The 24,161-nt window shown below is 43.1% G+C and overlaps 1 protein-coding gene and 2 pseudogenes across 1 annotated transcript; 1 reads left to right on the plus strand and 2 right to left on the minus strand.

Moving 5' to 3' along the window:
- Nucleotides 1–118: 118 nt before the first annotated feature.
- Nucleotides 119–7,820, minus strand: LOC136505141 (meiotic recombination protein DMC1 homolog B-like; annotated as a pseudogene).
- An 826-nt stretch (nt 7,821–8,646) lies between these two features.
- Nucleotides 8,647–17,756, minus strand: LOC136504542 (long chain acyl-CoA synthetase 6, peroxisomal-like). The gene is made up of 23 exons (XM_066499481.1): nt 17,304–17,756; nt 16,379–16,439; nt 16,219–16,296; nt 15,947–16,018; nt 15,773–15,854; nt 15,560–15,665; nt 15,388–15,464; nt 14,907–14,951; nt 14,724–14,810; nt 13,699–13,788; nt 13,512–13,591; nt 13,308–13,401; nt 12,693–12,781; nt 12,502–12,590; nt 11,782–11,911; nt 11,584–11,702; nt 10,938–11,061; nt 10,763–10,849; nt 9,977–10,080; nt 9,811–9,896; nt 9,203–9,289; nt 9,022–9,108; nt 8,647–8,925 (listed from the first exon to the last, which is right to left on the minus strand). The coding sequence occupies exons 1-23, from the start codon at nt 17,404–17,406 to the stop codon at nt 8,830–8,832; spliced, it is 2,073 nt and encodes a 690-aa protein (XP_066355578.1). The 5' UTR covers nt 17,407–17,756; the 3' UTR covers nt 8,647–8,829.
- Nucleotides 17,757–18,074: 318 nt separating this feature from the next.
- On the plus strand, nt 18,075–21,136 carry LOC136504511 (uncharacterized; annotated as a pseudogene).
- The last annotated feature ends 3,025 nt before the right edge of the window (nt 21,137–24,161 follow it).

Below are 24,161 nucleotides of genomic sequence, written 5' to 3' on the forward strand. Positions count from 1 at the left end.
GTCAAAGATAAAACAGAGCAACACGGCGGTAACTTCTCTCATGCAAGACAATTTCCTCAAGAAAGATGAACAATCTTCTTGGGCAGAAGGCCAGAAGCACTCTGGCTGGAAAACCGAATCAGTCTTTTGCGTCCATGATTCCACCTGACGTAACCTGGAAAACGTGCTATTGGTCAAGGGAAACAAGCTACATGCATGTATATCACATTGATAATTTGTATCATCTAAAACATTCGCTCATGGCAGCTAGCACTTGGCACGTAAGGTTCACTATCACTAGAGTTTGCTACGCAAGTTAAGCAAGGCAATAGATAGATTTTAGCAAGCTATGAAAGTAAGGCGATCATTAGCGCAAGCAGTAAACATGGACCATCAAAGCAAAAGGAAAAGGATATAGCTTCTCCTTCAGGAAGGTTAGGGGCATCGAAGATCTTGCAGACACGCTGCTCGCCTTTGCCTTTCCTCAGCATCAATCTGATTGTGGCAGCATGTGCCATCACATGGCCACCTGCTGGTTTCTTTGGATCGGTTATGAACATGCCGCCACCTGGATCAGCAATCACTGGAACACAGAAGGGACACAGCTTAGAATTTGGAATTCATTGGTCTGTAAACTCTTGGAATCGATACAGTGCTAACTAACAAAGCCCACCTTGGTTGGTGATGTACACTGCAACATTGAACTCCTCAGCAATCTTGGTAAGGCGGAACAGCATCTGTGCTAGCTTTTGCTGCAATTTCACAGCAGGTAAACATAAGCAAGCAGACAAAACGGCACCCTTCAACATCTTTACGAGGTGCCTACTGCCTTTGAAATGAATTGACGGGAATACCTGGCGCTCTGCAAGTTCACCCCTGCCACTGAAATCAACACGAAATAGTGCAATCACAGAATCCACAATCTGTTACCAAGACGATAGAAATACCACATGAGCACAGCAGCTATCATCAAAACTCAATGCACATTACAGTTTCATGCCTACCAGAAGCCAGAAAGGTTCTTCAGCCATCTTGGCAGCAAGGCCCAGGAGCAAGTTGTACTGGTGCTCATATGTGTATGCACGAGCATATATGATCTAACCAGAAAAGGGCTACCCAGTGCATAGAGCTCCCGCTCTGTACGGGGTCTGGGGAAGGGTGTCAGTGGCAAGCCTTACCCTCGCATGTGCAATGCGAGGAGACCGCGACTCGAACCCGGTACCTTCCGGTCACAGGCGGTAAAACTCTACCGCTTGCACCAGGCATAAAATGAAAGTATGAAACAGCCAATTTAGTCTGCTAATCGTGAAATGGGCTACTAGAAATGGAAAATGTTAAATGCATGGAATTCATACATTGTCGAGAACAGCATTGGGATCCATCCCAAATCTCTCAGCAATTGGCACAATGCGTTCAGGTCGGCTGAAAACTCATTAAGGAAACAATTTGGAGATGATAGAGATAAATACAAACTCTTGAGAGAAACAGCTTGACAAATTACTCATGAAATTCCAAAGATACAATGTTCCCTCAGTGTCAATGTAGGCAACCTTCCCATTCCCCCATGCATGTGGATTGGAAGCTGCATTTTCATCAATCGGAAATAAGAAAGTAATTCTGTTGCTTCTGTGTTTCCTCAAATTCTATTGCTTCTATATTTACGTGCTATCTACAAAAATTGATATGGGGGATGAACCTGAGTGGAGACACATAGGGTATGAGCCAACTGGGTCTTCCCTGACCTGCAAGACAACCCCAGATGTCGTGTATTTCAAACTAAAAAGCTAGAACTGAACTTACAAAAGCACATCATAAGTCAACATTCACTGTGACTAATTGGCTATTCTTAGTAAATACTTAAGAATTTCTTTCATGTAAGAGGTTTGTGCGCGATTGTGTGTTGTATACAATGGCAAATTATTCCCAGTCCCAGCAATAGTATACAAGAATTGTTTCATATACTGTTCAATTTAGAGAAAACAGAGATCCCACCTTAATTTCATTGTCATTAACGAATCACTTCACATCAAGAAAATGACAAGAAATTGTATTCATGTGGTTAAGTTAGCAAAGCAAAAGCATGATGATTAGAAACTATAAGATGCACTGCTAGTGCTAGCAATACCTCTGGAAGATGAGACAACAGAAAAAGGCAGTACAAGAGGGTTGGAAAGGTTGTATCATCGACCTAAATACACTAATACATAACTGAGCTAGGCCTAAATACATTTATTACAAGTGTGACCCCATATCATAACATTCTATACACGTAATATGGCTCCTCAAGCAGAACTTCAGAGAAAAAGAAACAACAGGAACAAGAAAATCAACATACCGGAATTCCCCGAATGCCTCTGTGATGCAAAGTATTTCAATCCCTCCTTCAAAATTTAAACATGTCCATCTATTAGACTAATATGATGGCATGACTGATCACACAACAGATTTCAGATATATTACCGCCAAGCAGCTCATCAAGTGCCTGGCTCCCAGTTGTAATCCGAACAACAGACTTCCGCTTCAAATAAGCCAAAATAAATCAAACAGCCTTAAAGGACAATGCATATGAGAAGTACTCCCTCCTTTCCAAATTATAAGTCATTCCAACTTTCTTGGAGGGTCAAAGCATCCTAAGCTTGACCAAATTTATATAATAAAATAATAACATTTATAATACCAAATAGGTATCATTTGATTTTTCATTAATTATATTTTTATAGTATACTTATTTGATGTCATAAATCTCTGTAATTTTCTCTATAATTTTGGTCCAACATGAGAATCTTTAACTCTCCAAAATAGTTGGAATAACTTATAATTTGGGACGGAGGGAGTAATTAAAAGTGCTCAACCAAATTCAATAACTGAACAACCTTTGTCAGTTAGTTTACATACTACAAGCAGTCAAGCATTAGTTATCACTCATCAGACACACCAAACTGGTAAACCATACACCGATTAGTAGCTTAAATGCAATTTTCTTACCTTAAGAAGGAGATCATTTCCTGTCATGAAGCCCTGGTTCTGTGACAAACAAACAAGAAGAGAATTTGAAGATACTATATCATACAGAACTAGTTGCGTGGAAGTTTAGTAAGCAAAACCAACTTAAAGGATCAGACCAGAAGTTTTTCAGCTGCCTCGCAGATCTTATCAACTTTTGCTTCAGATAAACCTTTGATTCCTGTGAGGTTCTGCAAGATGATCCATAAATTAGAACAATATTATTTTTGAACAACCATAAATTAGAACAATAGCGATAAGTTCAGAATATTAGAATATTGAACAAATAAAAGCAAGCATGCAAGTGCCACAGACAAGATATCAATTTAAGCACTGTGCAACAAGAATTCAGACAAACAGAACAAAGATTTGGGTATCGGGATGCATAGTTCAGAACCTTCTTGGTATGCATCATTAGGCCATTGCAAGTGTAAATCCCTACATCCTGCAGCTTCTTCACGTCTCCTGTATTTATCCCCTGAGAGATCACTGTGCCAAACAGAAGCATTCAACACAGATTAGCTTGAGTGTAGGAACTATATATGCTGAGAACTCAAATTAATAGCATTGGACACAAATAGAAAATACAAGGGAACGTGAATCCTGTTTCCCAACAAAACATGAACCCAAGCCTAAAACGCTGAGTGCCGAAGTGCAACGGTAGCAGTAGCACACACTAACTAAAACGAACTAACCGCAGAATTTCAATCAAACGTGGGGAAAACTAACCCATCAATTTAGCCACAACGCATCACTAGTTTATTCCCAAAACTCTAGAAAATTTTGGGGAATCGGAAGGGGCGCAAAACCCCATCACGCTCAAATCACACCAACTTCACTTCGAAGCCACACTGAAGAAGTTGGGGGTGCCGGTGAGGGATGATGCCCCTGAGGCCGAGCTAGAGGGGTTGGTCAAGGCGGCGTTCCGCAGCGACATCACGGTGCGCAAGAGGGTCGCTCTCCAAACTTTCCTGGAGGGGAAGGTGGACCTGGTGGCCATGGACCTGGACGTGGCTGGGGTGGACGAGGCCCTCAACTGAGGACTTGGTGCTGTCTGCTGCTGTGTCGCACCTTGGTTTCTTAATGTCGACGAACTTTTCTTGTTTCAGTTGGAACGTGCGCGGCCTCAACAATCGTGCGCATCGTAATGTAGTCAGGGAGAGGAGAGGAACGTCAAAACTTTCAACGACGTGGGGCGCCCGGCGGCGGAATTGGCTGCGCTTATTCAGGATGAGGCTTCGTCGTGGTGCCAGGCAGGCTTCACACATTTGCGGCTGCTGCTGTCCGTTTTGGGGGCTTGATCCAGCCTGCTGCCCGCGCTAGTCGCAACATGTAACTTGGTGTAACCCCCCGTGTGCTCTGGTGTGGGGTGGGGTGTGTGTTTTTGGTAACCAGAGTGTTACCATGCTTGTTGTTTGTTCTAAAAACTTCTGTTCTGCTTAATGAAATATGCGCTTTGGCGTGCTCTAAAAAAAAGCCGCACCAATACAGACCGAAATTCCCGAACCCAAAAGCGAAACAGCAGATGGCAGAAGCGATCCGCCATGCTCGGCGACTGGAGCATCGATCGATCAAGGTACGACACAAACGGAGATAATAATTGCTAGAAAAAAGTATTCACACAAAAGTCTCAGGATAGAACGAGCTAATTTCGAATTCCACTGCACTTCACTGATCATTTTGACAGAGTGAGGTCGTGAACTCAGACTGAGGCTAAATTCAGACCAATCTATGCAGAAGCAACGGTAGCACACACTGATTAAAACGAACTAACCGTAGGATTCCGATCAAACGTGGGGAATACTAGAACCCCACGAACTCATGCCATGATCAGCAAAACCCCAACTAATTTTGGGGGAATCAGAAGGAACGCAAAACTCCAACTAAGCGCACCGAACAAAAACAAACAAATGCCGACCCCAAGCACAAATCGCACCAAATTCACTTTCACCAACTCGGATCGAAATTTGCGAACCCAAAAGCGAAACGTCAGAAGGCGGAAACGATCCGCCCGCCGTGGAAGGCAACTGCAGTGCAGCATCGGTCAGGGTGGTAGGATAGGAAGCCGCACGCACAGAAAAGTAATGCGGGAGGCGAGAAGGGAGGTGAGAGGGCGCGACGTACGCTTGTCGATGGACTCCAAGCACTCCTCAAAAAGATTGATAGGTGCAGGTGTGCGATAGAAACCGGATGGTAAAATAATGTGTAGATATAACGATTTAGATAGGTTCGGGTCGTTTGAGTGACGTAATACCCTACGTCCTGTGTCTTTGTTGTATTGTATTGAATATGAGGTATATGTAGATATTGACTAGGGGACTCCTGCCTCTCCTTATATACTCTGGAGAGATAGAGTTAGAAAAAAAGTATCATATTTGGTACTATATAATATCTTACGGTGCATGTCGACCAGTGCCGTGCACGTCTTAACCTTGTGAGCTGGGGCACCTCTGATGGTGCGTCCCATGTCTTGTCTTATGGATACCGGGGGTCATATCCCCCACAGCTAGTCCCCGAGCGCCTTGTATCCTTTGAGCAACGTTGTCTTGAAAGTCCGAGCACTTTGACGTGAAGCCGATCAGTTTAACTGGTGATCCGAGCAGTGGAAGTCGAACCGACCAGTTTAACTGGTGACCTAAGCGGTGAAAGTCGAAATCGACCAGTTTAGGGCCTCTTTGGCACGGCTTATGTCGGCTTTGGCTTCATTTATTTTGCGCAAATCGAGGCACTGTAGCGTGAAGCCGTTTTGTAACCCGGGGTTAAAATGAACTAGAAGTCAAGAAAAGCTAGTTTTTCTGGCTTCACTGGCTTTGGCTTCACCGGTGAAGCCATTTTGGATGAGCCGTGCCAAAGGAGGCCTTAATTGGTAACCCGGGCGATGAAGGTCGAAGCCGACCAGTTTAACTGATGATCTGGGAGGTGAAAGTCAATGCTGACCAATTTTAACTGGTTAGGAGACCTCGGACTTAGCCAAGTAAAGCTTGCTAGAAGGATGTAAGGGGCTCAAGATAAAATTTAAAAATTCCCACTTAGGAGAAGTGTAGCCACTTAGTCCCCGAGCCTGTTGGAAGCTGAAAAATGAATCTTATAGTAGGGTCAAAGAAAAGAAGTCTGAAAGCTTACCGATGTCATCTGACATGCGCGTATCAAGACCCCAGACGTGATGCCCAAGATCAGCACCCTGATCTGAACAGCATGGAGCAGCTTGATAGCACACGGATGAGACGTAGCAAGATCCGATCATCAAGGAAGTCCTCAACTTAGCTGGCAATGCTTGCACCAAGAATCCGAACACTGAGGAGTCTCCAGCATAGCTAGCGATGTTCGAGTACCGAGGAGTCCCTGGTGTAGCTGACGATGTCCGAGCACCGAGGAGTCCGCGGAGTGCCGAGGAGTCCCCGGCGTAGCTGGTGATGTCCGAGCGTCGAGGAGTCCAGTCAACTGATCGACGGCGAAGTGAGCATCGAGTAGAAGCGACCGACGACAGTCTGATCAACTGGTCGGCGATGAAGTTTATGAACCTAGCGGTCCGACCAGTTGATCGGTGGAGAAGTCCGAGTATCAGGTGGTCCGATCACCTGAACGATGATCCTGCAATACAAATATGTAGAACGGATAGTACATGATGTAAAAATATATGAACTCCAGAGAAGAATCAGCAATGATGATGAAATAGCATATGCAGCTCGACGATCAGTTGGTGTGAACACTTGTGTTATTCTAAAGATGTATTTATATTTAATACAAATCGTCCGACCAGTTAGTGTGTAGCTGAGTCTCCAGCTCTAACTAGCCCGTTAACCATAACGCGAAGCGCGGAGCCCGTGTGCGTGTAGGAAGAACAAAGCGTCGCTGAGGAGCCACTGCCGACCACCCATAACGCAGAGAGCATACGCTCGTGCACGTGTAGGGATGAGCCGGAGACAGAGCCGTCTCTGGGGACATCCGAACGTCAACATGACTGTTCGGGGGTTCGCCTTAGACTTAGCTTATGTCATCTTTAAGATGGTATACATGAAAGAAAATCGTTTGGAGAGCAAACATAGAGAAAAACAGCTCGGAGAAACATTATGGCGATATACAAAGATTGAGGAATATTTAAAAAAGTATTAAAGCGTGACTTAGCTTTAGATAGAACGTCTAGTCGGCGGCGTATGGCGTTATCTGGTCGACGACGCGGGCAGCTCGCTTAGCGGTTGGAACGAAGTAGATCTCGTGTTGGAGTAGGACGGACGTAGTCGAAGCTTGGCGGTGTCAATCCACGTACGAAGACGTGTGCCATGGTTGTCGAAGGATGTCGACGCGATCAGCCGAGTTGCCGCGAAGGATGTTAATCTTGAGTTACGCCATCTGTTTCGCCAGGGATCAGCGCGCACGAGCCCCACGGTGGGCGTCAACTGTCGACAAAGATGCTCGACAGTCCTCCGAGAAATATCTCACGAAGGTAGATTGATCGATGGAGGTGCGCATGATAGGAACTGGATGGTGACACAAGGCGCAGAGACAGCGATTTAGACAGGTTCAAACCGTCTGATCGACGTAATACCCTAAGTTCGGTGTCTTTGTTGTATTGTATTGAATATGAGGTGTATATAGATATCTAACTAGAGGACCCCTGTCTCTTCTTATATACTCTGGAGGGATAGGATTAAAAAAAAGTATCATATTTGGTACTATACAATATTTTACGGTGCACGTCAACCAGGGCTAAGCCATCTCCGATGGTGTGATCCATGTCTTATCTCGTGGATAACGGGGGGTCATATCCTCCACATCGACCCTGTCGGCGTCTATGAGCTGGAGCTGCCGCCCTCGTCCGCATGCCTGGACGGCGCCATGTGCCTGCAATAGTAGCGCGATCGGGAGACGGAGGAGGAGTTAAGCGCGAGCTCGACGAGTGCGGGACACGCGAACGACGGCGAGAGAAGGGGGAGGAGCGGCGGCGCGTACCTATAGCAGTAGGAGGAGGAGGCGGTGGCCGCGAGGCGCAGGCCAGCGAGCTCGTGGGGTGGGGCTTGGAGGAGGAGCAAGCGGAGGCGAGAGACTGTTGGGGAGACAGGGTGTGTCGTGTCTCGTGGGATGTTGTGCGGGGGGTACTGAAGGCTGGCTACCCGGACCTTCTCGTTCTCGGACGGGTCGGGCTTGGCTTATCGTTGGGCTGGGCTAGGAATGGGTTGATGGGTCTCACCAACCAAGTTCAGCCTAGATTAGTCGCCGCCGCCGACTGCCATGGGATGGGCCGACACGATGAAGTGGACCTGGACTTTGAGGCCCATAGGAAGCTTCCATGCTTGCAGTCAATTTTGCTTAGCAGTCGTTTCTGCTTTCTACCGTCCGTACACGATCAGTCAGATCAGGCATACCATATACCGACAGAAAGACATGTTTCTGTATTCGTCAGCTTCCAGCTCGTTCCGATCAATCAACTTGCTTCACCACACCATGATGTTGAACTGTGTCGACATAGGAAAAAGAAAATACCGAACTTGCTATACAACCGACCGACATTCTTACAGTTCGCAACGGACTGTTTACTGTTTACATTTGCAGATTTTTTTTTTTCTATGATGTACGTATCTTCCATTGAGGCTAACGTGGCACGTTGGACAAGGGCAAAAATTCATGTACTCGGCGAGTCGGCATTCAGTACTATAATAAGTTCAGAATAACGAGGACCATCTATTCATTCAGCAGTCCAAGCACTGCCTCCGTCTGTCCTCAATCTTCCTGATCATTGCAGGAACCATTATTTGCTGGGCCAGTAAAAGATTAAGTTATTATTCTATACATGATATATCAGTATAAGCCTGTATGTATCACTTCTCCTTCTGACCATTACACGTACGATCACAACTTCGACCTGGGTGCCTCCGCCTCCCGCAACTCTGCATACATATCTGAAATTTCCTTTGCAAAGTATGTCTTAGCTTGCGGTCTTTTGACCTGCAGAAGTATTGGGGATGGGACATGGGAGTGTAAGCCATAGCCACTCAGCATTTCAGGCTGTAAATTTCATCTAGAGTCACCAGTGAGGCCTACCTTGAATGTTGGGGTGAGGAGACCATTCTCCACTGTGAATGGCTCAGCAACAAGCCGAACAGCTTTAGCAAACTCAAAACCTCTTAGCTGGTACAATAGGGCACAGAAAATCAATAAACGATCAACAGTTTCACTGGCATTGAACATTAGAATTTGCTAGGTCAAAACAGAATAGAGAAACCTGCGCTTCCTTCCCAACAGAATCCATATCAGCCAGGACAGCAGCTCTTGCTCTAGGGTCAGCACAAAGCTGTCTCAAGTCTTCGCACTACATGTTAGAAAGGACAGTTTAGAGCACAAAACCTGTGCAAATGTTAAAGAATTGCTTGAAGGTCTATCTGTGCTGAGTTTTACTGTGAGGAACAGTGGACAACATATCCAATAGAGAAACAGGTTGCAGGCATGAAACACTCAAGGAATGTGCAAGCGGCAATAACACGGTACAGTTGGATAATATTTTATCTAGTGTGATCTATTGGGCGGCAAAATAGTTGAAAAGTAAACTGGCTCTTTAGGATGGCAACTAATAAAATTCCACCTGATCTACACGTCCTTTGGACCACAGGCCGCAGCTGAAAACAGAGGATTTAGTGTTCACAACAGCCATTCTAAGAGGGAGTGGAAGAGACTGTCACAGTTCTATTCGATATATGATTCAACCAAAGCATAAGATGGAAAATGAACGCCAGTTTTCATAATTATAAGTTGGATCAGTGTCAGACTACTTACAGACATTTTTTTGAAGGATGAAATAAATAGGTGGCAAACGTTACAGTTTAAAACTTTTACCTGGATTCCTTCAGATGCAGCCCAAGCCTTCAAAACCTCTGGTTCAACTGCAACAATAGCAACTAAGGAAGAGTTTAAACTATCACCTGCATCCAAAAGAAGAGATTTAGAACATGCATGGCCATAATTGATGATCATAAAGCCAACATAGAATCATAAATATTACCATATATAAAACATTGGGCAATGAACTTGCATTTGGCATAAACATTTTCAATCTTCTCTGGAGCTATGTATTCTCCTTGAGCTAATTTGAAAATGTTCTTTTTCCTAGAATCCAGGAGAAAATGTAAGGCATTAGTAACATAGGAAGAAAAATAGTCAGATCAAACAGCGCCTAGGGAAAATGTATATCAACAATATAACCAAGGAAAAGTGTTCTGCAAGAACACAAGTTCTGAATGGATAATGAGGTTTTGATTGATCATTCGGTTGTACAGAAAAGCTCGCAAGAGCAAAATGAAGGATCTTCAATAATTCAGTTAGTTTTTGGATGGGCTGCATCATTCATATTCAGTTATGTAGCTTTGCAAGGCTATATATATGTTTACCTTTGTCTGGATCTATTCAAATTATGCTACTAATATTATTGCTATTAATATGCTATCAAGTACATTATAATAGAAAATGTATGGACATGAAAGCAAAAAAAAAAGAAGGATAGTTTCCAGCAAGCTTCGGTTTGTTGAATCGAACTTTAATAAAATTTTCTCCTTATGAAGAACTAGTTCAAACTTGGAACGTCACACCAGATAGTAGTTCTATTCTAGCCCGAGATTGGAAAGCTCTAGAGATTATTTTATGATGATTTTAATGGATGTTGTGTCGAGAGTCCAAGAGAACTAAAAATAAAAATTGCAAATTATCGTGGCTTAATGAGAGCAAAACATTGTAATATTATTATGTTAATTCCATAAGAGAAGCTAAAATATAAAACAGTGCATCTTTTTACCTATCAATAATCTTTAAACGCCCTCCAGGTAGCCACAGACCTATGTCTCCAGTGTGCAACCAACCATCTTCGTCAATGACTTCTTTTCTGTAGTTTTTTAAATGTATTTATTGATCTACTGCAGTTGAAGCTCATTCAGTACAAAGGTAAATTTAAGTGGAGGATAGAAATTTACGTTTGGACTTCATCTTTATAGTAACTATGGAATATTATAGGTCCTCTAACACAAATTTCTCCACGAGGATAAGGCTGATCATCGGACGTATAATTCATTTCTGGGACATCCACAAGTTTCACCTCTGAAAATGAAAAGAGAAAGATCTACATTATGAAACTGTGAGAACAATGCACAAGCACAAAGGCATAACCAATTATTTTGGATATGGATGTCATTTGACTAGTGTCATTGGTAAAGAATATTGACATCTTCCTCAAGAAAAAGGCTAGTTTTATTCCAGAAACATGATCCATTCAACAAGGTGACTACAGGACCTTGCTGCACGTTAGACTCAAAACTTAAAAATAACCATGAAAATATTGGATGTAAGGCATAGAAACAATAATTTAGGATAAGTTTGTTCAATGCACTAATTTCAGTGGACATTTATTGGATTTTCAAAGTACCACCATCATGGCATCATCAATATAAGTAACATCCAAAAAAAATTAAAAACAAATAAAGGCCTCCTGACTTTAGCATGGCTTCTCTACGTATATTAATATATTATAAGTTGAATTCATGGACACTATTTTCAACACAAAGTGCAAGTGCTACCCAAGCAAATTTATTATATCCTTGAATTTGAAACACAAGAGCTTACCACAAGATGCAATTGGGGATCCAACATGACCAATTGATTTGTCACCAACATCCATTGCAGATATGATACAGGATGTCTCTGTCATTCCATAGCCTTCAAGAATTTCACCACCAAAGCATCTATAGAAATTTAAACAGTAATTGTCACTAAACCAAGTTCCAAAAATCATCCAAGAGAGCTCAGAAGAAGACAACTTACATCCTAAGGAATTCCATAACATCTGCTGACAGTGGAGAAGCACCTGAACTCATAAGTCTCACTCGTCCACCAAGCCTAGCTTTTATTTTGTTAAATACCAACTTATCCCACACTGGGGATGGATTTTTCCCTAATAGCACAAAGTATAGAAGTGACATTTCATTGCGCATACATGCGATGAAAAATGGATTAAGATGGCATCAAAATGTAAAATTAGATTGATTCAGTTTTTTCTTGAACATGCAGAAGAGCTGCGTATCTTATATTAAAGAGAGAAGAAAATGGTCACTTCATGGACCCCTACAAACAACCACTCTAACTCCACTAGAAGGTACTGGAACATCGACCATTTTCTTCCGTTCAGATCGGGTCAATGCTCTTGCTGGCCCTTTCAGGGGGGGAAAAATACATGTCAACTTTCTGTGCAACAAAAAAGGAAAAGAAACCCCCAGGAAATGTAAAAATAAAGGGGGGGGGGGGGGGGGGGGGGGGGGGGTTGAGACCCTTCACCTATTCCTTTCTACCCAGGAGATCTCCTTACTATTTTACCATTTAATTTACTAAGTTAGTAAGTTGTGCAAGTATCCAATTATCCATGTATGGCTGATTGGCTATATCGATCCTATGCTTCATTATGGATGCAGAAGAAATTCTCATAACTGTTATACAAAAAACAAAAGTAAGGGCATCTAACTTCAATGAACTGCATATTATTCTTACCTTTAAGGATTGCTTGCCTCTTGGCATTGTATGCAGTATGAAACAATTTTTCTTTCAGCCCACCAGACTCCTTCACAGCATTTGTAATTCTACACATCGAATAAGCAACTAGTAGTTAGCAGTATGAGCAGAACGTATCACTTTTTAATAATTTACACTGAACATAGAAGCTAGTGGTATAGTTTTATTACGCGGTATAAATTCTGTTATATAACCGGGGAACACTTGCGAATACTGTTGGTCTCAAAGCAGCCAGATCATCCATGAGCTTCAAATTATCCTGGAATTTAACGTAGTAAGTAAAGATGACAAAGAGTCACAATTGTAGATTTGTAGGTAAAATTATGGGATGCAAGTACGGATGCGTAACTTAGAAATACCACATAAAATGTTTGCTTCATACAGACCAGCAAACAAATGGGAGATAACCATGCATGGGTATAGTTAACTGGTGTGGTGTGGACACAGGAAGTCTACAGAAGGAAAAGTATTTGGGTGGTGGGGGGAGGGTTACAGTGACCAGCAAGGGGACATAACAACTACTACGAGTGAATTTAAATTGATAAAATATTGTATTGACGATGAAAGATCGTCCAAAGTTTTTAAAAAACGTCATCCAAACTAAGAGCAACTCAAGTGCACAATGCATATTTGCAATAGATGATCATATTCCTACAACTACAGGCACCAACTTATAGATGAACCTTTAGTAGTTTAGTGTTAAATAATTCTCAGAATGCACATAAAAATTGCTCTGTAGTTACGTAGTTATAGCTACCATTCCAAATAAAGTTGAATCTTCATACCCCTTGGTAGAATCCAATGGCAACACCACAATGCAGTGCTGCAATTTGGTTAACCCTCTCGTAGATGTGAGCCAAAGGTAGATATGAGATATACCTGAGGAGTGATCCACAAAGTTATTGTCACAAATGTTAAGAGCTGATGTGAATTGGATAAGTTGCTCAAGCACAAACAAATTTATTTGAGTGTATATGTAAAATACTCACACATCGGAGGGGTAAAACTTAATGTTCAGGCTTGATCCTGCTACATTTGCAATTAAGTTCTCATGAGATAGAACAACTCCCTGGGGAAAAAACGATATCCAACATCACAGATCTGAAATGTACAACTGTACAAGTAAAAGAACTTTGCTGATGAAGCTAAGAATAATCAGAAGGATGGCTGATTTACCTTTGGCGTGCCAGTAGTGCCACTAGTGTAACAAATAGTGGCAATATCTTCAGGTTTCGGAGGACGAAAATGTTGAGGACTAGCCTTTCCCTGAGTTGAAGAATTGAAGGATTACAGAAAACAGGGCGCACAGTACATAGGAGCAAGTGGAAAACACAAGGTGATGTGCCCTTCTTTATTCTAAATTAAAACACTAATGACAATGTATTAACAACTTAAACATTCAAATTTCATAAATAAACTAATTAATATTGAAACACATACACATGTATATATATGCAAAGTAAAGGTAATTCCCAGCATTAGCATGCTATGTATGCCTATAACCATTAAATGCATGTAGATACAGCTATGAAGCTTGAAAAACTGTGAGTTGACCAAAGAGAACATTTGATCTGTGATCTCATGTGTACTTTGCATACAACAAGTAAAATAAAAATTCCCCTAAAAAACAAATAAAATAAAAACAACTGACCTCTGCATACAGCCATACAGGCATGCAGATACAAACATCGTCCCATGTCAGGTTAATCTGAACTGGAAGATTCAGTTTTGCATTCTAGATAGATCTAACTTCCACCCAACAAAGGATGGAAAAGAAATCATGGCATCCCATGTATAAAATCTAGGAAGACAATATATACCATAAGTACATATGTGCGGCTTAGGTGTTAAATCACATCAATTTGAAAGGGCCAAACTCTTGAAGCACATAGGCAAGGAAAAAGAACAAGAAAACAGGGAAACAAAAGGACATGGGATACTTATATTTGAGTGCATCTACAAATTTGGCTTAGGCCATTCCAGATTAATGACAATGAAAATGGCTGCCGTGCGGTTGTATCAAAATTTCTTTAAGTTCAAGTACATTGAGAAATAAGGGTATCCACTTCAGTAAAATCATGCAGTTTATGGAATTTATACCATTGTATCCTTTATGTAGTGTTTGAAATAGTTAAAACAAAAAAATCATCATGAGCAAAACTCAAGGATGAGCAAAAAAAAAAAAAAAATATCATGAGCACCTGGATGAGCAGCCTGGAGTAAGTTATGATTTCCACTCCAGTAGTAACTGGCGTTGATGGCATATTTGCATCGTCTCCACCAACTACCTAGACAAAAGAAACTAGGAAAATTAAGGAGGAAAGGTCCTTGAATAATCATGACTGTTACATTGTGTCTGTCAACAGTAAGCAGTCCGGACTTACCACTATAAGCCGAACACATGGCATTTGAGCTATAAAACTTAGCAGCTGCAATCAATAGATAGCCATGAGTAAAATAATAGTCGTAAGTTCAGTCTATGTCTTTTAAATGTAGAATGACATAATACTACAATAATGTGAAGTTGAAAGCTAAATGACATCAATAAACCAATGTAGCTTTCAAAATAAGAACAAAAATGTTATTCTTTAAATACCAGGCCCCAGTATCCACAAGATTAACCATATCTTTCATGTATATGGGCCTGCAAAAAGGTTGTCATGGCTGCCACTTGTACCATACTATACGATGTTTTTTATGCTAGAGAAACCAGTACAAATAAAGAATGGTCCGAATCCCTGGAGCAGTTCCAGACTCACTAGTTAGGACTAAGATGACTTCTGACATGCAGCCTCATCATAGGCTTCATTTGCAAATTTTATTTTAGGAACTAGTAATTGAAAGAGAAAAGTGATTAAAGCTCACAATGCTTAGAGTTTGAGGCACACAGAATATAGCTTCCACCGCTGCATGGTTCACAATGAATTGAACAGCATCTGGGCCTGAAAGTACAAATGTACAATGAACAAAAACTGTCACTAGACAAACCATGAACGACCAAGAGACCTATAGTATAGTCATTCTGTTGTGAACATACCAAGAGTGTCATAAAGTGGCACAGATACATATGAATATGCAGAACAAGCATGGTCAACTATAATCCACTCGGGTCTGTTTATAAAATACAGACCAATGCATGCACCCTGATTCCAAACAGAAATATGTTTGACGTAAGCTCAAACATAATCGCAACATATCTGTTTTGTTAAGAACAAAAGGACGAGAGCTTGTTCAGATCATGATGACTCACTTCACGAACTCCATGATAGATAAGACCAGAACCTATTGCAGTCCTGCTCGTGCTAGCTTCTCCGTATGTCATCCATTTGTAGCTACAACATTATTTGTCACTTGCACGAATCAGTCTGGATAAAAAGGACGCTGCAGGCAATAATAAGGAGCGTATTAGATAGATAATCCTTACTCTCCAATTGTTCCATCTGTTCTGATTCTTGTTCCCAGGTATTTACAGTCTGTAAATGTCTCGACTGCATACCTGCAAAATAAATGGGTTTATTTCTAGTGTGCCTTCGGTAATAATCTCAACGACTACAGCAGCACCATTTTACACAGATGGGTTTGCAAATAAATGGTAACAGATCACGATGTTGGTAACAACAGAACTTCTGACATAAGTTAGATGGAAAATAAAGATATAAAAAGTCAGATTGAAGAGAGAAGGTCCCAGTTTCTTACGTGAAATTATCATGCAGTGTTCCAATGTCTGGGTTGTCGGGATATCTACTTATCAGCCTTAGAGGTGAATGCGCGGACCTGCAAGGTGGCAACAGGAATCACGAGCCGGCACAGGAGCCGCAGAACAACGCTGTAGCTTATGACAACACGAAGCACATACCGGTACACGTTCCACTTGCCCGTTTGCAATTTCTCAGGGAGAACAACACTGTAGCCCTGCGCTGAAAAGATTATGTAGAGTGGTCAGTAACGGTAATCTGTTTCTGAGGACACTATGTTTTTTAAACTGGAACTGTACGTTGTTATCTGGGATGGGAGGACAATGCTAACAGCATCTTCAACCCAAACAAGCGCAAGTTGAAATGGAGCAGAGATAGGGTGCTATTGGGCACTGGGAACGAACCAACGAACTGTGTATGGAACAGGTAGTAGCAGTATCATATACATGCATGTATCCTTAATTAGCACTTTAACTCTGTTGTGGCCTTGTGGGCATGAAGGTTAGAGAGATATGATTGTGTAGACTAGTGGCCTTGCTTTCCAAAAGCATGTGCACTTTTTTTCTATTCTACTGGTTTATAAACAGTTCAATTTACATACCAAACATATTATCTTTCTCACTAGGATAAATGTGTAGAGGTGTTCACTCATGGTAGTTCGCTGCACCATTACTGTGAGTCAACAGGGGATGGATGGGTAGGATGCGCAGCAGTAGTGCAGTGCGGAACAGTACAGAGCACGCGCACAACTGATGAAACTAAACTTCCCCAACATGCCTTAATAAGAGTTGACTGGATCCTGACGCTGACAGACAGAGAAAAAAAAAGGCGAAAACTTCATCATGTTGGAATCAGCCCCCAATTCATCTACCTATCTAGTATCCCCGAGCTAGCAGCCCCCAATTCATTCCACTCAGCGCGAAAGCACCGGGGGTTGTATTGTACTCTCCGTTGTCAATCGTTGAGAGCAAGTTGGGAACGGCTCGCGGACAACAAAACCGCAGGCGGCGGGGCGGAACGGAAGCTGACGGCAGGCACACGGGAGAAGGGAAGGGATGGGAAGGGAAGGGAGGCAGAGCGACGCACCGTGGACGTACTCGGCGGCGGTGGGGTTGACGGCGAGGCCACAGCCCCCGGCGGGCGGCGGCGGCGAGCGCTGGAGCTGGAGGTGGGCGGCGGCGTCCTCCATTGCGCGCGGTTGGTGGGGATTTGGCGGCTCTGCGACGGGCGGATGGCTGGCTCTCGGTGGGGGCGGGCGCTGGAGTGGAGCAAATTGATTTGGCTGTGACTAGCCTTGCTATTGCGTGGTTGGGTTGGGTTGCGTTGCGTGGAGGGCAACGATGCAAGCAAGGAATGGGAGGAGGACGGTCTGGGGAGCCCAGCGGCTGCAAGCGAGGCGAAGCCCAAGCAGAAATGTATCTACTCTCGGATCTCTCTCAGTCTCACGCTGAGGCTCAGCTGAAGAAGAAGAGAGTCATCGATCTCTCTTGGTGGGGGAGGATGCCTGGATGTGGATGTCTGTGTGGGTCTTCTACTCTGATCACTGATCCTCCTCTGCTCCGCCTTTTACGTAGTCGTAGAGTGGAGCAAAGTATATTAATTGATCATCATTTTCTTCATGACGTCCACACCTTGCTCTTGTTCTGCCACTACCTGTCGTGTTCATCCTTCTCTCCCCCTCCTCTTTTTTACGTGTGGATTATCTTCTCTCACCTCATATGCTTCTGGCTTCTACAAGTATTTTAAAAAAAAAAAAAACTTAACTAGTTAATCACGATTACGACAATGGCACGTCAAGCTACGTGACTGTCGTTAAAATGTTAGCTTTTATTATGTTTTTCTATTCTGTGAAATCTGTCGTTGTCGTTGCCCCGAGCATCATCCGCATATATCCTTCTCGCTTTCGTGGCTCAATCTTTCTTCTACAGAAGAGGTTAACAAGGAAGCCGCTTGCTTGACTTCGCCTAGTATAGCAGAAGAAGAAAAGAGAAGGCTGTGCGACTTACACGCGGCCCCCATAAAAATAATGGCCCCACTTTCACTGAACACGTGTCACGGACACACAATCTCTCCTCCAAATCCCCAATCCCATCCCAGCTCCACCACCGGAGGGCGGAGGCGGAGGCTGAGGCTGCATCATCCGCCGCTGCCAAATCGTCCCTCGCCGTTGACCAATCGCCCGTCCTTTGACGCTCATTGCGTCGACCCACCCGCCGCTGCGCCGTCCGGCCTCCACGAATGCCTCCGCCGACCGCATCGACTGGTGCAGGTGCAGCAAGCCAGCGGTTCAGGACCCAGGACTGCGTGAGGAGGTTCGAGCCATGGCGACCGCGGATCTGCTGCGGAGGGAGGAGGAGTTCTACTCCTCCCTGTTTGATTCCGCCAAAGGTAACGCACATTTAACTCTTGGATGGATGGGGATGTCGGTGTCGATTTTGTTCTTCTGAGTAGCTAAATGTGGCAACTTTTTTCCCTGGAATCTTGATTTCGGCGTGTGGACGCAGGCGATTGCGTGAAGTCGCGTTCACAGCTGATTGAGAGGAAGAGACTTGGTCACCAAGGTGACGAAGCTCATCCTCCTTGGTGTATGGTTGAGTCAATTTAAAATGAAGTTGTGCAGGAATAACAAAGTTACTTTTTTTTTAACCAACCATATGCATCTTATGTGTTTGTAAGCTCTAATGGAATACTTCAGAGTTCAGATGAAATACGGATCATGTTATGTTGTGTACTAAGGGGTCTGCTGATTGATGATTTATACACATTGTTACAATGTCACACAGGTCAGTAACCGGAGATCACGCAGATGGATGAATGACCGCTTGCTGATCGAGCATGTCCCGCGCCTTCATGTCGAAGAGATCAAGGGCCTCTTTGCTCCTCCACCATGGGGTAAGCTTTAAATGCGCTTTAGCTGTTTGTTCTAGCTGACTTGGATCATTCCATTTATGCTAGAGAAGCTCTAGACTGTGTTCACAAAATAGTAACGAGACGATGTTCTCACTTAAAAGCTAAACCACACCCTACTCAATTTTCATAAGTACCGCAGTACTGGAAATCTATGGAGTCAAAGCATATGATCGTTGCTCTTCTATTTTTAAATCTTCTTTTTCACTTAAATAGTCATGTGGAATCACTCTTCTATTCATTCATCATAGGCATCACATGAATCAATGAACGATATTTTCCTCTGTATATTTTGGGAAAGCTCATCTCTGTGTTATAATGGTTATGTAGGTGAGGAACTGCCCTTGTCAGCATTCTGCAGGACAAGTGTTGGTGAATGGGATGCCTTCAGGAGCATTGACATGGATGCTGAGGTATGCAGCATGTTACGGCCTGTCTTGCTAGCCGCATTCTGTTTGCCATTGTTCTCTATATATTTTTGTGAAATGTAAAAAAAACTGATTTGTATAACTTATTGTTATTTGTAGGCAAGATTGATGCAGCATATGGAAAAGTCATCTGAAAAACACAAGACTCATGTGGACGTAGATGAACTGATAGCTCTGAATGCTTGGCGTCCTATAGATCGACAGACCAGAGAAGCTATAAAGAGAGATTTCCTACCCGATCTTCTTGAAATATATGACGTACTTCCTTCTTTCCTTGAGTTTAAACTCCTTGTTTTTTTGGCAAAACCAAGTTCGTTCTATGTTTCCCCTTATTATTTGTTGAAATTTTTAGAAGGATTCAGGGATAATTAGTTTATCTTGTAAAGAAGATATTAGATTTCTTGGTTACGTATTTGTATGTCTGTATCTGCTACCTAGCGTGTGCTAATTCATCATACCATGTCTAGTTTGTTATTTACAGTCTGAAGACTCAAAAGATCAAGTGAAGTATATATGAAATAAAGCAAATCCTATTTAATGGCTATTTAGTTTCTGATATCAATAATATCAGTTGAGCGCGTGTAAAAGCAAAGATATCTTTATTGGAAGCATTTGTTTGGTTCCTAGGATTTGTTTGAAAAATATGTTGGGAAAGGATGTTGTATTGTGGATTTTTTTTTTGCCTGCAGCCAAGTAACTAGGGCATCAACTAGATAACTGAATTTATTGTGGGCTAACCAGAATCCGGAGCAGTTGTTTCACTTTAGAGTTACGAATTTCTTCACTATGTTTATGCCACTAACACCAACTTTTCTTCAGCAGATATGGCTTTGCTTGTTAGTACCTTACATGCCAACTTCTGGTTTCACCTTTGCAGGAACGGGTTAGGGCCTTCATTGAAGGCACTGGTGACAAAGTGCTTGTTCTGAATGTCCAGGACCCATTTCAGAGGCTGCTTCAGCACGGTGTTTGTGAGGTGAATATGTTCCCAAGTCAGAATAAAACCCAACTGTTTCTTCTGGAATGATTTCGTTTCTTGAGTAAATAGTCGTTGTCTTGATCACAGCTTGTCTATTTGCAGTTCTATAGCGTAACCTCAACAACCAAGAACAGTGTAAGAGATGGGAAGCCCTAGAAGAGCACCACCATCAAGAAGAGGCAGGGCACAGGTGTGCCCTCCAGAATCACATTAGTTAGCTTCCTGAGGATGAAGAAGAATGGGTCGGCCCTGTTCGCTTGTGTTACGAGCCGTACTTTTTCAGCGAAGGAACAGTGTTTTTCTCTCACAACAAATCAGCCAGCAACACTTTTCAGCTTGTCTTTTCAGCAAAGCGAACAGGGGTGCGTGAGGACCTCAAGGCTCAAGCGCCTGCCTTCAGATCTTCCTGGGTGTGTACTGAATCATCTTGATGTGGCTCATGGAAACAAATTTGTTTGAGTTTAGGTTGTATGCAAAATGTAAATTATCCATATGTCAATTTTGGAACTAGTTGCAAGACCACTGGCAACTGGTGATTTGCACTAATCTGACAGTGTAAAATATGCTAATTAATTGAGCTAGTGATTAGATGTGGAGTTTATTCATGATCTCCTGGTACAAAAATCATACATCAGACATTCAGATTGCACTAAGAAAAAGAAGCATACATCAGACATTGAGATTGCACTAAAAAGATGGTCCAAAAGCTCCAATGACAAAAGAGTTTCAGTATCTTTCCACAACTGATCCGATCATGACCATTTCTTACCAAAAGAAATAACTTTAGCAGAATCGATGGCTACTGTTCCATCACAAGTGAACACCAGAACATGTACAGACTGAACAACCAGACTACAGTAACATCGAATTGCACCGGGTGAGCAGCTTGAAGAATATTGAAATTCTCCCAAGTTGAGATTTGGTTCCACACCACTTGAGCATATGGGCAGGTTAGGCAAAGGTGTAAGCCGGTTTCCAATGGCCCGCTGCAGAGAGCACACAAGTTCTGGTGTGGCCATCCTCTGAGTGCTAGGTTGTTTGAGGTAAGGATCTTATTCTGTATTAGTATCAAGCAAACAATTTGCATTTGTTCTCGGTATGTGCTCGCCATATTAGTTTGGTTTGATGCCGATTGTATGTCCCAATAAATTGAGCTCGATAGGTTGATCGAGCAAAGTAGTTTCCATCAGCTGTCCATTTCCACTTGATTTGGTCCTCCCTCTCAGGTTGTAGGTGCACAAGTTGAATCCTGTTCCATAGAGAGACAAATTGCTCCACATGTGTGGCGGTTGTTATTTTGTGGTGAAGCGTTTTGATCCAGGCGCTATTATTCAATTCTTGCTTGACCATCTTATTTTTTCTTTTGACCAAATCAAAGAGATGGGGTGCAAGGTTTCGTGGGGCCTCGCCATCAAGCCAGCTATGATGCCAGAACTTCGTCTTCTTTCCATTGCCAATGAAAACAGTAGTGGAGGCGTTGAAGAAAAATCTGTCCACTTCATTGCATGGGACGTCTCTACCAGACCATGGCTTATGATCATCAGACCATTCTTGCCAAAGCCATCTCACGCGCAGAGCTCTACCGAATTTGTCTAGGTCGGTCACTCCTAGACCGCCCATGTCCTTGGGCTTGCTCACAGTTGGCCAGTTCACCATGCAGTGACCGCCGTTGGCATTATCATCGCCTTTCCAAAGGAACGAACGATGAATTTTGTCAATTTGTTTCCTTGCCCGGACCGCTAGCGGGAAGATAGTTAAATGGTAAGTCGGCATGGAGGAGAGCACTGATTGGACCAAAGTAAGTCTCCCTGCGCGGTTGAGAAGCCGTCCTTTCCATCTTGGAAGACGATTGCCAATCTTTTCAATGAGGGGTTGCACGTGCACATTTTGCAGGGAGCAAGTGTGAAGCTGCAGACCAAGGTAGCGGCACGGGAAGGTATTGCAGGCACCCGGGAACAGTTCAAGTACATGATCCAGATCAATGTTTTCACAGTGAATTGGGTGGATTGAACTTTTTTCCAAGTTTGTGATTAAACCCGTGACTTCGCCAAACATTTGGAGCATGTCCTTTACTGCTTGCAATTCCTCTCGATTTGGGTTTAGGAAGATAGCAGCGTCATCAGCATAAAGAGAAGTACGCAGTTTCGCTGTAGCTAGTGGCAGCGGTGTAAGGATACCGTTCTGAGTTGTGAGATCAAGCATTTTTGCAGCGGGTCGATGGCGAGAATGAATAGCATAGGTGATAGTGGGTCACCTTGTCGCACACCCCGTTTGTGACTGAAACTACTTCCATGACTACCATTGAGAAGAGCTCTTGAAGTGGCTGTGCCAAAAAGGATAGAAATCCATTCACGCCATCTTGGCCTAAAACCAAGAGCATGTAGTACCTCCAGCATGTAGCTCCAATTGAATGTGTCAAAGGCCTTTTGTATGTCCAGCTTCATGAAGAGGGCTGGCATTTTCATTTTGTGAAATCTCCTCGTCGTGTTTTGGATGTACAGAAAGTTGTCCTAAATGCACCGGTGTTTGATGAATGCACTCTGGCATTTGGAGACCAAGGTGTTTAGATGAGAGGAGAGTCTGTTGGCTAACAATTTGGAGAAGATCTTTGTAATGCTATGAATCAAACTTATTGGTCGGTAGTCACCAACTTTTGCAGCGTCCATCTTTTTGGGAAGGTGAAAAATATTGGCTGAGTTCAGTAGATCAAATCCTTGCGCATTCATGTTGTAGAGTTGATTGAAGGCGGCTGTGAGATCATGTTTGATGATCTCCCAACACTCTTTGAAGAAAAGTCCAGTGAACCCATCGGGCCCCGGTGCTTTGTCCCCCGGCATGGATTGAATGGTGTCCTTGATCTCATCTTGCGAAAAGGGTGCCTTCAGTGAAGATAGGTCAAGTGGTTGATAGCCGAGGGCCTCCCATTGAAAGGTGGCCGGCCTGACGGTAGTGGTGCCAAGGTGCTTAAGGAAGTGCTCAATAATGATTTTCTCCTTATCATCATGTGAGAAAGCTATGCCATCATCAGTTTGCAGGCAATGGATGTAATTTTTCCTCGACCTTGAATTAGCACGCAGCTGGAAGAATTTCGTGTTAGCATCTCCAAACCGAATGTAAGTGAGGCGTGAGCGTTGCCGAATTCTTGCTTTCTCAATGAGGGCCAGACCAATGGATCGAACTTTGAGCCGTTTCAATAGATCGAGTTCATCTTGTGTGAGGGTTCGTTCTTCTTGGGCAGTCTCTAATCGAAGGATGATCTCCTTAACAATTGCAAGCTGAAGTCTAGTATCACCAATTTTGGATTTCTTCCAATTCTTGATGTCCTTGATGGTTCGTGCCAATCTGATGCGAAGGCGTTTGAGGGGCTGCACCGAATTCACTGGCTCATTCCAAGCAGTTTGGACAGCCTAAAAAAAACCCTTCCATTCGAACCTAAAAATTTTCAAATCGAAAGCGGTTGTTCGACTCCTGACTTAGCTCGCCCAGAAGTACCAGTGGTGTGTGATCAGACATTAGCAACGGCAAGGAGTGGAGGTAGCAAGTTGGGAAAAGGAGTTCCCAATTCGAGGTGCAAATGACCCTATCGATTCGTGTTAGAGTTGGGTTGTTTTAGCCATTGCTCCAAGTGAA

This window comes from Miscanthus floridulus, chromosome 14, assembly GCF_019320115.1.
Source record: "Miscanthus floridulus cultivar M001 chromosome 14, ASM1932011v1, whole genome shotgun sequence".
NCBI lineage: Eukaryota > Viridiplantae > Streptophyta > Magnoliopsida > Poales > Poaceae > Miscanthus > Miscanthus floridulus.